We start from the raw sequence: 16,901 nt of genomic DNA on the forward strand, positions 1-16,901 counted from the left end.
CGTTAGATAAAATATGACACTATTGCATGACTTCCAAAAAATAGATTACAATGAACGAAATTAATCTTTTTTCTGTTGGAAAAGTGCTCATAGTACGTCAGGTGTGCTTGTTTAGTAGACCTTTTGCTTCAAACGCTCATTCCTGTCATATCTGTGAATATTGAGCATTCCTCCTGGGACACGATGTATATTTGTATTTTTTCACTGAATTTACTGTAAGTTATGCAAAATTTGTCGCTGTATGTATCATTCATTGGTTGCAAACTTCAGACTCTAGGATTACAGTTACAGGGTTCTGCTGCAGTATCTTTCCCCATGACTGTGTTCATATTTTTCTTTTCTTCAAAATCTGAAACATGATTCTACTTTTCCAATAAAATAAGCTTAATTATGAAACAAAAACTAAGACAGATGTGTCAAGCAGATCTGGAATTTATTATTATTAATAATACTAATAATAATAATAATAATAATAATACTGACACATACAATGAAGAACAAAAAGGCTGTTGCAAAGGAGCACGAGGATGTAAAGAGCAGCTGATAATAGATGCAGAGGTGACATATCAAGCTAAAACTAAACAAAGTTCGCTACACTACGCATACATTGATCACCAAAAAGCTTTTGATAGTGTACCCCACTCATGGTTACTACAAATATTGAAAATATACAAAGTAGATCCTAAATTGATACAGTTCCTAAACATAGTAATGAAAAATTGGAAAACCACACTTAATATCCAAACAAATTCAAATAATATCACATCACAGCCAATACAGATTAAGCGTGGAATATACCAAGGAGACTCATTAAGTCCTTTGTGGTTCTGTCTTGCTCTGAACCCACTATCCAACATGCTAAATAATACAAATTATGGATACAATATTACTGGATCATACCAACACAAAATCGCACATTTGCTATACATGGATGATCTAAAACTACTGGCAGCAACAAATCAACAACTCAACCAATTACTAAAGATAACAGAAGTATTCAGCAATGATATAAATATGGCTTTTGGAACAGACAAATGTAAGAAAAATAGCATTGTCAAGGGAAAACACACTAAACAAGAAGATTATATATTGGATAACCACAGCGACTGCATAGAAGCGATGGAAAAAACAGATGCCTATAAATACCTAGGATACAGACAAAAAATAGGAATGGATAATACAAATATTAAAGAAGAACTAAAAGAAAAATATAGACAAAGACTAACAAAAATACTGAAAACAGAATTGACAGCAAGAAACAAGACAAAAGCTATAAATAATTATGCTATACCGATATTGACCTACTCATTTGGAGTAGTGAAATGGAGTAACACAGACCTAGAAGCACTCAATACACTTACACGATCACAATGCCACAAATATAGAATACATCACATACATTCAGCAACAGAAAGATTCACATTAAGCAGAAAGGAAGGGGGTAGGGGATTTATCGACATAAAAAACCTACATTATGGACAGGTAGACAATTTAAGAAAATTCTTTCTAGAACGAGCAGAAACTAGCAAAATACACAAAGCAGTCACTCATATAAATACATCGGCTACACCATTGCAATTTCATAACCACTTCTACAACCCTTTATATCACATAACATTAACAGATAGGAAGAAAGTAAATTGGAAGAAGAAAACACTACATGGCAAGCACCCGTATCATCTAACACAGCCACACATCGATCAAGACGCATCCAACACATGGCTAAGAAAAGGCAATATATACAGTGAGACGGAAGGATTCATGATTGCAATACAGGATCAAACAATAAACACCAGATATTACAGCAAGCATATTATTAAAGATCCCAATACCACAACAGATAAATGCAGACTTTGCAAACAACAAATAGAAACAGTAGATCACATCACAAGCGGATGTACAATACTAGCAAATATAGAATAACCCAGAAGACATGACAATGTAGCAAAAATAATACATCAACAACTTGCCATACAACATAAACTAATAAAACAACATGTTCCCACATACAAGTATGCACCACAAAATGTGCTGGAGAATGATGGATACAAATCATACTGGAACAGAACCATTATAACAGAGAAAACAACACCTCATAACAAACCTGACATCATATTCACCAATAGAAAGAAGAAATTAACACAACTAATCGAAATATCCATACCCAATACAACAAATATACAGAAGAATACAGGAGAAAAAATTGAAAAATACATCCAACTGGTTGAGGAAGTCAAGGACATGTGGCATCAGGATAAAGTTGACATTATACCAATTACCGTATTTACTCGAATCTAAGCCGCACTTTTTTTCCGGTTTTTGTAATCTAAAAAGCCACCTGTGGCTTAGAATCGAGTGCAAAGCAAGTGGAAGTTCTGAAAAATGTTGGTAGGTGCCGCCACAACTAACTTCTGCCGTCGAATATATGTAGCGCTACACAGGCATGCTTTGTAGGCACAAAGATATATACTGGCGCCAAAACCTCTGCGTCAGTAAATAAAAAAAAAAAAAGTGGAAGACGAGTTTTTTTTCTCCGCCCCGTTTCGACCACTGCATTTTCATACACTATCCAACGAAGTAAATACAAATTCTGTATTGTTCATCTTCGACTGTAGCAGAATTTCAATGTACTACGAAAATCCGACATGCAAGACTGTTTGGGATGTTTGTCAATATGGCCAGCTCTACTTTCTGAATTTTTTCCTACCTGTGAGAAGAGATGGTTGCTAATAGGAACCTGATGAAATGTGAATCACATGCAGTATTCTCTTCACCATAAGAATAATAGGAATATCAACATTTTGTCATGTATTCTTTCGTGTTTGCTGCTATCTCATTTAAATCCTGCCTGCCTAATAAACTACGAAACTAGAGTGAGACAACAGCAAACGCGGAAGAATATACATATCGTGTCATGTTTATATTCGTATTATTCTTATGCCTAATAGTGATACAGTCAGAAATGAAGCATGGCAACTGACTAGATTTTTAATTCTAAGATGACTCTAATTTCTGTGCAGAATTTGATGTACTAAAGAAGCGGCCGCAAAGATTTTCAAACGGAGAAACATTTTCGCCTAACTCTCATTCAGAACATGTTCTATCATACGCAGTCTATTATTTGGTTCTTGTTGATCATTATCAAAGAAAGCAGCAGTGTAAGTAACAACAAATAGCAGTCTCTTGCCATTGTTTCGCTAATGAGAAGATTACTCTCTCTTTTTTTTTTAATTGTAAGCGGCGGTAGCGCGCACAAAAGCAAGCCATGCCGCGAGCGGCGACAGGCCGTAAACACGCACTATCAGAATGCGACAAACAATGCGTGACACAGTACAGTAATGCATTTTCAGCTTAGAGTGAGCAAACACCTATAACAAAGAAAACAGCACTTATCAGATCAAAGCAAAATGAGCAATCGATTCAAACCAGACGAAGCACGTGAAAAAGGAAGGGTACCCGTATAAATACGGACGGAGCGCCTGACGCATAGCAATGGCTACCAGGTAAAGCTTAACTAAGCTTACGACTCGAACCAAACTACTGTAGCTGTATCGTCATTCATTCGACCTAAATTGTGTCTCATATTACAATGGACCAACTTTGTTTCGATTTGGAGATGCGGTCTAAAACTTTACTCTCCCCTTGAATTTAGAGGTTCAAATTTCTGGTGCGGCTTAGATTCGGGAAATTTTTTTCCTTTATTTCGAGTCTCATTTTTCAGGTGCGGCTTAGAGTGCGGCCTAGATTCGAGTAAATACGGTATACTATCAACTACAGGAGTCATACCACACAATATCCACCAGTATATTAAGGGAATACAGCTACATCCAAACGTGTATATACAACTTCAGAAATCTGTAATTGTTGATACATGTTCAATTACCCGAAAGTTCCTAAATGCAATGTAACGTATACCATACAGTTAGAAGGAACTCACGCTTGATCAAGGTCCGTGTCACTTTCCATTTTTAACCAGACATAACGTCTGAGAAAGGAAAGAAATAATAATAAAAATAATAATAATAATAATAATAATAATAATAATAATAATAATAATATTTTAAACCTTTCAGATAATTTATAATTGAATTTACGAGGCTCTTCATTTTTTGTCAGTGTGAAGCCTTGTTTTCAGTATGTTTCTGCATTAGGAAAAGTAGTTACAGCATCTTTTTCTTGAAAAATGAACACTGCTCTTAGAATATTGATACATTTACTTGAACACAGCTGTTGTTCTAGCAGTGTATTGAAGATATTTAGAGACTATTTGTTCAGAATATTTTAAAATTTATGGCTTTTGGTGCAGAGACATTGATATCAGGTGACATTTTGAGAGAACTTGTTTGTAGAAGTGAAATATAAGAACCGAGCATTTTATTTTATCATATATAACTTAAGTATTCTTGGGCACCTTCAGTGGACATTTATTTTCAGAACTTTTTCTCTTCTATATGTATCTGATAATCTCTACACAGTTCCATCAGAGAAATTATTTTGGAAGTCCCTTATTCACATGCCAAATATTAGCTAAGATAAGAATTGGGACTTGCAACATAACAAAATTTGTAGTAATCATCATAAACAAATTAAATTAAACTTGGAGAAAACTGCAACAAAAATAAAAGTAATTTTTAAAGTAATTCCTGTCGATTGAAGTACACATCTTTACAAAACTAAGCTGTTAAGAATGATTCTATTTTTTTAAAGGATTTGGCGAGTTCCTGATTTTACTGTATTGTGTTCACAGTTCAAACTATCTAATTTGTTTCAGTGATGTTGGTGACTCTCCATCTGACCATATCCCGGAGGACATGGATTCTGAAGTGTATCCTTCAGAGGATGGTATGTGAAACAAATAAATTTAGGTTAGGAGAGGGAAAGACGGCTTATTGTGAAGATAATACAAGATGCTGTTGCTAGGGTACATGAAACCATATACTATTTTATTTGAACAAAAAACTGTGGTATTATTCAATTCCACACTTGCAGAGGTGAATTATTCTTATGATCAAGTCGGAAAAAGAGTAGTGGGCAGCCAAATTGACACTACATTTTTTGTTGTTATGTAGATGATGTACAATAGAAGAGAATCCTGGAAGAGTTGAAGCTGTCATAGAAAAATAGCTTCATTGGGCTGTCTTAAAAATTAGTTAAAAACAGTTTGTAAACTTCATCCTTCCATGACTAAGAATTAGTCATATTATCACTTTCTAGTTCTTAGCAATGCACCAGAGAATTGGGTAGTTTGTATTACTACCAACAAAATAATTATTATTCTAAAATGCAATAAAAATGTGTGTCATATTAGTTCCTAATGTAACTATATCTAAAAACAGAGATGATGTAACTTACCAAACGAAAGTATTGCTATGTTGATAGACACACAGACAAACACACACAAAATTCAAGCTTTCACAATCCACAGTTGCTTCATCAGGAAAGAGGGAAGGAGAGGGAAAGACGAAAGGATGTGGGTTTTAAGGGAGAGTTTAAGGAGTCATTCCAATCCCGGGAGCAGAAAGACTTACCTTGGGGGGGGGGGGGGGGGGGGGGGAGGACAGGTATACACTTGCACACATCTGCACATATACAGGCACAAGCAGACATTTGTAAAGGCAAAGAGTTTGGGCAGAGATGTCAGTCGAGGCGGAAGTACAGAGGCAAAGATGTTGTTGACTGACAGGTGAGGTATGAGCTGCGGCAACTTGAAATTAGCGGAGATTGAGACCTGGTGGGTAAAGGGAAGAGATGATGTACTGAAGGGCAAGTTCCCATCTCCGGAGTACTGATGGATTGGTGTTTGGGAAGTATCCAGATAACCCGGACGGTGTAACACTGTGCCAAGATGTGCTGGCCGTGCACCAAGGCATGCATGTGATCCTCCTCCACAGGGTGATCCTCATTACCAACAAACTGTCTGCCTGTGTCCATTCATGCGAATGGACAGTTTGTTGCTGATCATTCCCACATTGAAAGCTTCACAGTGTAGGCAGGTTAGTTGGTAAATCACGTGGGTGCTTTCACATGTGGCTCTGCCTTTGGTTGTGTACACCTTCCGGGTTACAGGACTGGAGTGGGTGGTGGTGGGAGGGTGCATGGGACAGGTTTTACACCGGGGGCGGTTACAAGGGTAGGAGCTAGAGGGTAGGGAAGGTGGTTTGGGGATTTCATATGGATGAACCAGGAGGTTATGAAGGTTGGGTGGACGGCGGAAAGACACTCTTGGTGGAGTGGGGAGGATTTCATGATGGATGGATCTCATTTCAGGGCAGGATTTGAGGAAGTCGTATCCAGCAGGGAGCAGCATTTTGAAATGTGACAGATTCAGTCCTTTTTCAACAGTAACAAAGTTCACTGAAACTGCGCAAAATATTTTCATGATTGCTGTCACATACTTAACACAATCTTCAGTACCGTGTAAGTTATTTAACCTAATTCTGCTTCAGAAGGCTCTACCCGATTTCTTTACATTCATCAACAAACAAATTCTGGTCTGTGACAAAAAGTGGTCTGCAATCTCATTGTCCTGTAACGTAATGTAACTTCATCATAAAAAACCATGATTCTTGGTGGCCAGGCTCCATCTTGTTTATTCCGAGTACAGTGCCACTTCTCTGGCTGGGGATCCCAGCACTGCATGTACTTTCCTCAGCACTTGACAGGTCATGTGCTTGACCCCAAAGGTTGTCTCCTACTTTCCACATTCGACATAATAAAACAATACAATTAGCAACAACTGTTAAACCACAAAATGATGGCATTGTGAAATGTGGTATTATGTATGCAAGACTGTGTAATGTGAACACAGTGATGTACCAAAAAGCAATTTTGGACTGTCACATCATGTCACATCTGGTGCACACACCACCTCTGTGGCCTGAATGATCTCATAAACAACCACCCTAGTGTTGTCGGGCTGCATCTGCAGCAGTGCTGTGGCCCTGCTGTAAATATCGTTCCCTTCACCTGGTACACTGTGGGTACCCCTCAAGTGCACAATATGCCACATGTGGGGCAAAAAAGGCACTTGTAAGAAGGATAATGTATCAGTTCCAGTGTAGATACAGTCTAACATATGAAAGTGAACAAAGTGAGAGAAAAATCTATGAAATGCACAGACTTCTTGAGATGAAAGACAGCAAATGTATTTAGGCGCTTTAAAGTAGAGGAAAGGCAACCACTCATTTTTAACTGACTGACTTCTGCATAGAAACATGCAACAGAAAAGATTATTTGCAGTAGCTTTTGAGCTCCTGCTGTTTCTCTAGTGAAGGTACACTCTCACACCCAACCACACAGACACCCAAAAATACTTTTTTATGCTTTGCTTGGAGTTTGTGATAAGATCAGCCAAAACTTCAGTGAGAATTACTCTGTCCCCATCTAAAATAAAAAAAGTAATGATTTTTCTTGCTGACCACAAGGTCCGTTTCTAGAGACCTTGATTGGGACCATTCCTTACGTGGACTTGACGTCAAGGAAATGAATCCAAACCTGCCCAATTTATATATTTTTTTCCCCATTTCATACTATTGAAAGCAGTTGGTGGTTATTATATGCCTCAACTGAAAACTTTGACTATTGATCATACTAACAATGATGAATAATTTACATTGTGTGGAAATTTCAACTAACATTCAGTATTGCTCACCAACTGCCAGAAATAATATTGATACATTGGAGAATTTAATCTATTACTGTGCTGCACGGACAGTTCCTTCGCCTTGCCTCAACAGTTATTAAATAACCCATCTTTAGTTTTGCTACAGTACATTACACATTACTAAACAGGACCAATGGTCTCCATAGACATTCCGAAAAATTTTGTGGGCAATTTGATCACAGGATGATGATTGAATCTTGAATCAAAATCATTTATTTCCTGAGACATTACAGTTTCATCATCAGCAAACCATCTTAGGCAACTGAGTGTTAATCGGTGTACAAGCAGGATTGTACAAGCAGGTTTGAGAAAATGTGCAACATTTGAATTTTTCATACTTTCATTATTTCACAGGAGAGAATATTGAAGGTATCTATTCCAGCTGTCATATATAACTAGTTCTCCAGTTATAGATAACAAAGTCCTTAGTGCAACTAATTTCCATACACACAACTTTTTAAAACTCTAGAACCCATGTGTAGGATTAAACCTTGTCTATTTATCAGATTCTTTTGCCTAACCTGGAGGTTACGTAAACAAGTCTGTCAAAACATACTCTGTACGATATGTTCATTTATATCAGCCAATTATGTATAGCTACCACACCACAATTAACCTTTATTGGGTGGAGTGTCTGCTGTTTATGTTAAGTAACTAATAGATTATTGTCTTAGTTTCTAAATCTTATGGTTAATTTCTGTAATAGTTATGGTTAAAGTTGTCTTTAATGTTCACTCTTTCTTGGTGCTTCTGTTGCCAGTAAAATGATGACCAGCTCCTGATACACACATACGAGGTCTGTTGAAAAAATTCCAGGACATCCGTAATTTCACGCCTATGGTGTGTCGGTGTGAAATGTGGTTGGCATCCCTGCACACACCTGTTTTTAATGTGTAACTGCTGGAAGTTTCACTGTTGTATTATGTGAGTTATAGTTCAGTGCCATATTGTGTAGAATGTTGTGTCACACAGTTTGCGAATTTCGAGATGGCAGAGTTGGGGGAGCAACATGTCTGCATTAAATTTCGCATGCAACTTAAGAAAACCTTTACAGAGAGACACCAAATGATGCAGGGAGCCTACAGTGATGATTGCTTAAGCCGTACTCAATGTTAGAAAAGGTTCACACAGCTTAGAAATGGCCATATGGAAGTTAAAGGTGACCCTCGTTCGGAATGCCCTTCGACGTCTACTGATGATGATGCTCATGTCAGGAACATTAATGAAACTGTGCATGCTGGTGAAAGACTAACTGTCCAAGAGATTGTAAAAGAATGTAACATATCATTTGGATTATTTTATGAAATCCTGACAAAGCATGTTGCAATGCTTCTTGTTGGCACTAAGTTTGTCTCACATTTCATGACTCAAGCCCAGATAGACCTTTGCCTTGTCATAAGTGAAGAGTTTTTGGATTGCGTAAATGAGAACGAGATGGTCCGTAAGTGCTGATGAGACGTGGGTCTACGGTTATGATATTGAAACCAAGGTTCAACATCACAATGGATCGGGAAAGGTTCTCCAAGACAAGACAAAACAAATCTCATCAGGTCAGGTGGAATGTCAGAGCCATACTGATGGCTTCCTTTGACTTTGAAGAATTAGTTCATCATGAATGTGTGCCACAGGGACAAACTATTAATCAATGGTGTATTATTCGGATGCGTTGTAATGCCTGTGAGAAAATGTGAGACGAAAATGACCTGAAGCCTGGTGAGACAATTTATGGCTCTTAAATCACGATAAAGGACCTGCAGATTCATCTCTGTTGGTGCACTACTGTTGCACAGAAAATTAAATTACTGTGTTGCTTCATCCTCCATATTCTCTAAACGTGGCCCCTGCGACATTTTTTTATTTCCAAAGTGGAAAGCCCCATCGAAAGTACAAAGATTTGCAACAGTAGACAAAGTAAAAGAAAATTCACAGTCAGCCCTTCACATGACTTGGCAAGAGGTGCACCAAAACTGCTTTCAGAAGCAGAAATAGCATTGGGAGCCTTTTATCAATTTTGAAGGAGAGTATTTTGAAGGAGACCATGCACAGTAAGTAAAAGTTAAGAGTAAAAAAAATTTGTGGACGAAGTTCTGGAATTGTTTGAAGAGACCTTGTATTTAATTGATTTATCAGGGAAAGGAATAAAACACTGGTAGTCTGAAGATAGTCTAGTATGCCAAAAACAGTGTCACAAAATAAATTAATGTGATAGAACATACACAGTTACATTTTTGATTGGTAGATGTGAAGTTGTTCTACCAGGCTTTAACACATTTAACTGATGATAGATTTATTTTACAGAATCAGAATGCATGGAGGCGACTGCACAGTTTGACTTCATGGCACGCTCAGATCGTGAACTGAGCTTCAAAAAAGGAGACCACTTGGTGCTGTTTTCACAAGTTTCCAATGACTGGTGGCGTGGCAGCATAGATGGTCGTGAAGGACTTGTGCCAGACAAATATATTCTTCTCAAAATCAGGTATTTCATACTGCAGTTAGTAATTACTTGATTTGCTTTTGAACATGGCATGGAGAAAAAAAATGGTTTCTAGGATGAGCAATGTCGGGCTGCTGACTTCAGAAACGTGTAAAATGTTTAATAATCACCACCTTATATACAGGATCATTGGAAATGCAAGTGGTACTCCATACACTTGTGGAGAGAGAGGAAGATGTATGTTATATGGGAGCAGGAAGAGGAGGAGTGAGAGACATTAAGGCACATCAGTGCCAGCTCTGTCCTGCTTGCTTGACTTTAATCTTTGTTCTTTTTTCCAGGGTGTTAAAATGGGATTTAGAACACCTGGAAAAAAAAATCCCTTTGCTTCATATTCATTTCCAAAATAGATTAGTTATGGTTGTTCTTGTTATTGATGTGTTTAATTGCTTAGAGATTGATTTAGAGATTGGTGTAATGTAAGCTTACTTTTTATGTTCAGCCTTTTGGTCTTTTTTTAGATTTAGAAGTGATTTGTGACTTTTTACTTGATTATTGTTGTTTGTTGATTGTGTGGGTCTGTACTTCTTACATGACTTAATGTGCAGTGTGCTGTCTTAGAAGACAGCAAGTGACCAGAAACCTTCATCAGTACTTCTAGTAGGTTAATGACAGTCAGTCCTGGCCAGCTGGACATTGACTTTTAGGGGGTTCTCCATACTTGAGTTACTCCTACACTTTTTTCTACTTGAGAATTGTAATGCACAAGCATTACAATCATGCAAATGGCATACAGGACATGGAATTACCTAATTGTATGATTAACTTTTTCCAAGCAAGTGTAATGGTGACACACTGGACACACATTTGGGAGAACAGTGGTTCAATTTCTCATTGGATGGTCCAGGTTTAGGTTTCCTGTGATTTTCATAAATCATATGAGGTGATGCTAGAATCATTCCTTTGAATGGACATGGATGATTTCCTACCTTATCTTTCTCTAGTTTGTGCTTGTGCTTCATCTCTGATGAGATCTCCCTCCCTCCCTCCTTCCTTCCTTCCTTTCTTCCTTCCTTCCTTATATTCTTCCTTTTTGCTCTTTAGAGTAACTAACATTTGAGATTGTTGGAAATTTGCCAGGTCACAGAACTAAAATAGAAATAACTGCCATTAGCTGACCTACCCACAATGCTTTTGTGATTAATTGTGGTATTGCACCGTTTCACTGATTGTTTCCTCTTATAATACCAGTAAATTGGTGCTACAAATATGGTAGTGACTATCTTCAGAAATCTGTGAATAAATTTTGTATTCCTCTGGGCATTTAGGGGACTGCAGCACTTTCAAAATATGTGTCTATTTAACTTATTGCACTTATCCCAATGTTCCAAAGATTGATAAATTTTAAACTTACTCGTAGTTAATATTGTGTAATGCTTCCAACAATTTTGTTTCACCTCTTCTACACCCTGGAAACTCTTCCTTGTTGCCCCTTTTCATTCTAGAGAATAAGAAAAGGTTGTGGGGAAGGGGGGGGGGGGGATTGCCTTTCAACACTTGACAGTAGTAATTTTTGTTAGCTTTAGTACACTGAAGAACAAATTCATTATGAACTATTTCCTTCATCATGGAAAAACAATCCTACATTGTTTTCACATTGTGTCTCACATGTTTTGCTTTCTTAGGTCACAGTGGTGTTGCAGCAGAAGGTTCAGTGCTTCTTCCTTGCAAACTCCTGACTTCCATAACAGGGAACAAAACCTGACCTTAGGATATTATTCTGTCACATATATAAGTGGAAAATAGCTGGTCGTATGAAATTATGGCTATGAGAAGGAAAGCATTGCAACCTAACTCGTGCTTACTCATAGACGATAGTTGATCAACCAATTTAGAGAAATGTGTAATATAAGCACACAATGGAAAAACCTTTAACAACTGCACCTCCATCTGCATGAAAGGAAATCTCATTACTTTTGAGTTCTACCTTGTATTTCACATTCCAAATGATACAGGAAGTTGGACATAATGACTACTTTCAGGAACCTGAGGCCATAGAATCAATCTTTAACAGATTCATTTACCGTATTTACTCGAATCTAAGCCACACTTTTTTTCCGGTTTTTGTAATCCAAAAAACCGCCTGCGGCTTAGAATCGAGTGCAAAGCAAGCGGAAGTTCTGAAAAATGTTGATAGGTGCCGCCACAACTAACTTCTGCCGTCGAATATATGTAGCGCTACACAGGCATCCTTTGTAGGCACAAAGATAAATACTGGCGCCAAAACGTCTGCGTCAGTAAATAAAATTAAAAAAAAAAAAATTTGGAAGACGAGCATTTTTCTCCGCCCGAGTTTCGACCACTGCATTTTCATACATTATCCAACGAAGTAAATACAAATTCCGTATTGTTCATCTTCGAATTTCAATGTACTACGAAAATCCCACTGGTAATACTGGGATTTTTGTCAATATGGCCAACTCTACGTTCTGAATTTTTTCCTACCTGTGAGAAGAGATGGTTGCTAATAGGAACCTGATGAAATGTGAATCACATGCAGTATTCTCTTCACCACAAGAATAATACGAATATAAACATTTTGCCATGTATTCTTTCGTGTTTGCTTCTATCTCATTTAAATCCTGTCTGCCAAATAAACTACGAAACTAGAGTGAGACAACAGCAAACGCGGAAGAATATACGTATCGTGTCATGTTTATATTCGTATTACTCTTATGCCTAATAGTGATACAATCAGAAATTAAGCACGGCAACTGACTAGATTTTTAAATCTAAGATGACTAATTTCTGTGCAGAATTTGATGTACTAAAGAAGCGGCCGCAAAGATTTTAAAACGGAGAAAAATTTTCGCCAAATTTTCGTTCAGAACATGTTATATCATACGCAATCTATTATTTGGTTCTTGTTGATCATTATCAAAGAAAGCAGCAGTGTAAGTAACAACAAATAGCAGTCTCTTGCCATTGTTTCGCTAATGTGACGATTCCTCTCTTTTTTTTTAATTGTAGGCGGCGGTAGCGTGCACAAAAGCAAGCCATGCCGCTAGCTGCGACAGGCCGTAAACACGCATTATCAGAATGCGACAAACAATGCATGACACAGTATAGTAATGCATTTTCAGTTTAGAGTGACTGACGCAAACACCTATAACAAAGAAAACAGCACTTATCAGATCAAAACAAAATGAGCAATCGATTCAAACCAGACGAAGTACGTGAAAAAGGAAGGGTATCCGTATAAATACGGACGGAGCGCCTGACGCATAGCAATGGGTACCTGGTAAAGCTTAACTGCTAAGCTTTCGACTCGAACCAAACTACTGTAGCTGTATCGTCATTCATTCGACCTAAATTGTGTCATATTACAATGGACCAACTTTGTTTCGATTTGGAGGTGCGGCCTGAAACTTTTCTCTCCCCTTGAATTTCGAGTCACAAATTTCAGGTGCGGCTTAGATTTGAGAATTTTTTTTCCCTTATTTCGAGTCTCATATTTCAGGTGCGGCTTAGATTCGAGTGCGGCTTAGATTCGAGTAAATACGGTATACTTGTATTGTTTGTAAGGGGAGCACAGTACGACATTGGCTGCTTCTTCCTAAATCTGTTTCTGTTGTCCACAAAGCCAAATATTGTTTCCTGTGTGATTGGATCCTCCAGGAACTTTAGTTTCAATGTCAACTTAACACAACATTGAGGCTCACTGTTCTGCCTGCTGCTCTGTGGATGGAGTACATCTTTCTTCACTGTTGCACTATCCCCATTTTTATCAAACTCACACTTTCTGCTGGACTACAGTATTTTTATATGATTTTTCATATCAGATTCCTAATTATTTGGTATGTGATTAGTATAGATCCTGTACGTTACAAATATCTCCAGTCTGAATTCTTTTTTGAATACAGTTGTGTACACTTAAGTTTTCATTAAAATTAGACCTAAGGTGGACATGGTAGATCATTTTATTTTTGAAATTTATAGTAATGTGGCACTGAGCAGTAACGATTACGTACTTATGTTTAAGGGATGAGGACAGAGAGAAACTGGAAGGCACCGGGCTGCGTTCCAGCTCATCAGAGGAATCCGTACGGCGGCGAGCGTCTGCCTCTGGGTCTGAGGGCTCTGTGCCGTCAGGCTCAGGGTCGTCACCGTCGCCACTGGCTGCTGTCGCACCGTCAGCGTGGCCACTTCCCCTTGCGGACACTCCTCATCAAGAGGTACTGGAGACCACTGTGTGATGTGTCGTGATGTGATGTGATGTAATGTGATATGTCATAGCACCTGCTTTGCTCTTCTTCTCTTTCGTGGTCAGAGCCAGCCAGTCTTGCACATAGCTTTCTTTTGAAAGCTCTGAGTAGAAATACTCAGTTACAGACATAAAATAATTTTATTGTCGGAAATTAGGGACTTTGTGCGCATTTGACAAGATGGACTGAATCTGTTGTAGATATACATTCTAGAAAAAAGTGGTACCAGTAGTTGTAATTTTCAGTAGCATATGGTTCTTTCACTTTTCATATACTTTACAATCACAAATCAAGGCATGTACAGGAAACTGTAGACATTTAATCCACATTGCAAAGTAAGGTTGCATTCTTTGGAAGCAAGTATGAAAACTTGTAGGGTCCAAAGGTGGTGAAGATATACATCAGTTACAAATTGTGATTCAGTTGGTGAATCATCAGAAACAAAGGATAGCCATAGCCCCTGGAGTGAAAGATGATTCTCAAACGCAGAATGTATTCCCTCATCTGCACTACAATGATTAATTGGGTTCCATTTCTTTATAGTATATTGTAATTATATTCAGGACTGATCTGCAATGGATTCTTAACAGAAAAGGGTAAAAAAAGGAGGCTGGCACAATTTTAAATTGATTTGGTTGCCGTTTTACTCATTACTGTGTAAAATGGAGGCACTGACCATGAAAACAGAGCTTTAACTTGCATAATGGACAGGCACTGAAATGAAGACTGTAATGTGAATGTCCACAAGCTGCATGCAGTTTCATTGAAAATCATTCCTTGTAGTCTGAAAAATGTTTAATGTGAGCATACTTTTAAGTCTCCTACTGCTGTGTCATATCAAATGACATTCTAAGACCTTATCCAGTTGTTGTATCATCACTAGCATGAAGTGAATGGCTTCAGAAATGTGAGAGGCAGTTAATTTATATGCCTGAATGTGCATACACATCTTATATGAAAATGAAAGCATTGATGAACTTGAAAGTGGTGATGTTCTTCTGGTTTTAATATTAGTGCTTTGTTCTTAAAATACTAGCATACAGTTGCCGTACCCTTTTTTGTATAATTTACTAATTGTCATCAGTGATAAGTGAACTTTAAATCTTGAGAGGTAATTTCCCCAAAATTTTCCTTTTCTAACGTAACAGTTCTTGCATTTAGTGTTTTCTGTTTACGGTATCAGTAATTTACTTTCATTTGCTTCTCCCAATATGGACTCAGCTCCACAGATTTCAAACTTGACTAGACACATTAAGTAAACGTACACTAGCCAATATCCAGAAATATATTTGTTCAGGTGTAAAAATGATATGTTTGAAATCCATATGTAACTAGGTATCCCCCCCCCCCCCCACACACACACACACACACACACACACCACAGAGAGAGAGAGAGAGAGCGAGAGAGAGAGGTGGGGGGGGGGGTTATTGGTTATTGCTTTTGTAATATATCAGTAGCTTTTTAACTGATTCATTTTTGAATCAAATCGATTGTGGACCAAGAAAAACTGACTTGAGAAAAGGCCCTTATACAGTGAAAATTTCACGTGGTTACAAATGTATGCATATGTTGAAAGGGAGGAGGGGGAGATGATGATTTATTGCATTCGTAGCTCAGAGATAGCTAATATTGATATATTTTGAAGTTACCGTTGAGATAGAAGTTCTAAGAGGACTTCAAATAAGTGAGAAGTCAAAAATCTTTCCGAGGAATCTCTCTTTGTAATTGTAGGATTAAAAGCATGCTCATATGGACTCATAAATTTCTATTTTGGGTTACGCATTTGAAACACATTCCCTGCTCATTTCTGTTGATGTGAACAGCTTGTGTGAGTATCACTTAATTTGTTGTTATTTATTAAACTATTTCTTCAGTATTCATTTCTTGTATGTTTTTTTGTACTGCATGCTTTAGACTGTTGCTGATAATGTAGATACAAATTTTAAAAGTTCGTTGTTTCCTAGGAGAACAGTAGTGTAGAATTCTGTTAAATGTGTTAGGGAGCTATAATGGCAAGCAGTGTTGTTATTTTAGTGCTTCAGTTATATGGTGGGTCTTTAGATTGTGACTGACATGAAGTAATGGTATGCATTGTAACGCTGCCACAGGGCAGCACGAGTAGCAGTTTGTTTTGTTGTGTTTGTATGTGTTTAAAAAGTGCTGTAATGTCTTCAAAATTTATTTCTTGCACCAGTCTTAAAAGTTCCTTCTGAGGGACCAAGGTTTGTTGTGGAGGTGTGTGTTTTGCAGTACTTGTGTGTGTGTGTGTGTGTGTGTGTGTGTGTGTGTGTGTTTTATGGTATTATCTGATTTTTTACTCCTGAAAAAGTGAAGGACCTTTGAGATTTGCATTACTGATGTTTTTGTAATGTAATTATAACTGATTATGCAAAACTGAAATGGAATTTTTGTGATTGTCAGAAGAGCTCAAATAAAGAACTAGAGAAGTTTATGCTGTACCTTGATAGCTTTACATTTAGGGAGGAGGCTATCTAGTAAATTGTAAATGAGCTCTGACTGTAGTAACAGATATAT

General features: G+C 37.6%; 1 protein-coding gene across 3 annotated transcripts in view; it reads left to right on the forward strand.

Annotated features, from left to right (window-relative positions):
• The window catches only part of LOC126088500 (SLIT-ROBO Rho GTPase-activating protein 1-like), a 703,657-nt gene that overhangs the window by 653,526 nt on the left and 33,230 nt on the right, over positions 1-16,901 (forward strand). For all 3 annotated transcript variants that reach the window (XM_049906639.1, XM_049906641.1, XM_049906642.1), the window contains exons 12-14: positions 4,772-4,842; positions 9,962-10,142; positions 14,143-14,335. In XM_049906639.1, coding sequence (XP_049762596.1) covers positions 4,772-4,842; positions 9,962-10,142; positions 14,143-14,335 — 445 coding nt within the window. The remainder of the gene's footprint in view (positions 1-4,771; positions 4,843-9,961; positions 10,143-14,142; positions 14,336-16,901) is intronic.

The sequence above is a fragment of the Schistocerca cancellata genome, chromosome 6 (genome assembly GCF_023864275.1).
Source record: "Schistocerca cancellata isolate TAMUIC-IGC-003103 chromosome 6, iqSchCanc2.1, whole genome shotgun sequence".
Classification (NCBI taxonomy): domain Eukaryota; kingdom Metazoa; phylum Arthropoda; class Insecta; order Orthoptera; family Acrididae; genus Schistocerca; species Schistocerca cancellata.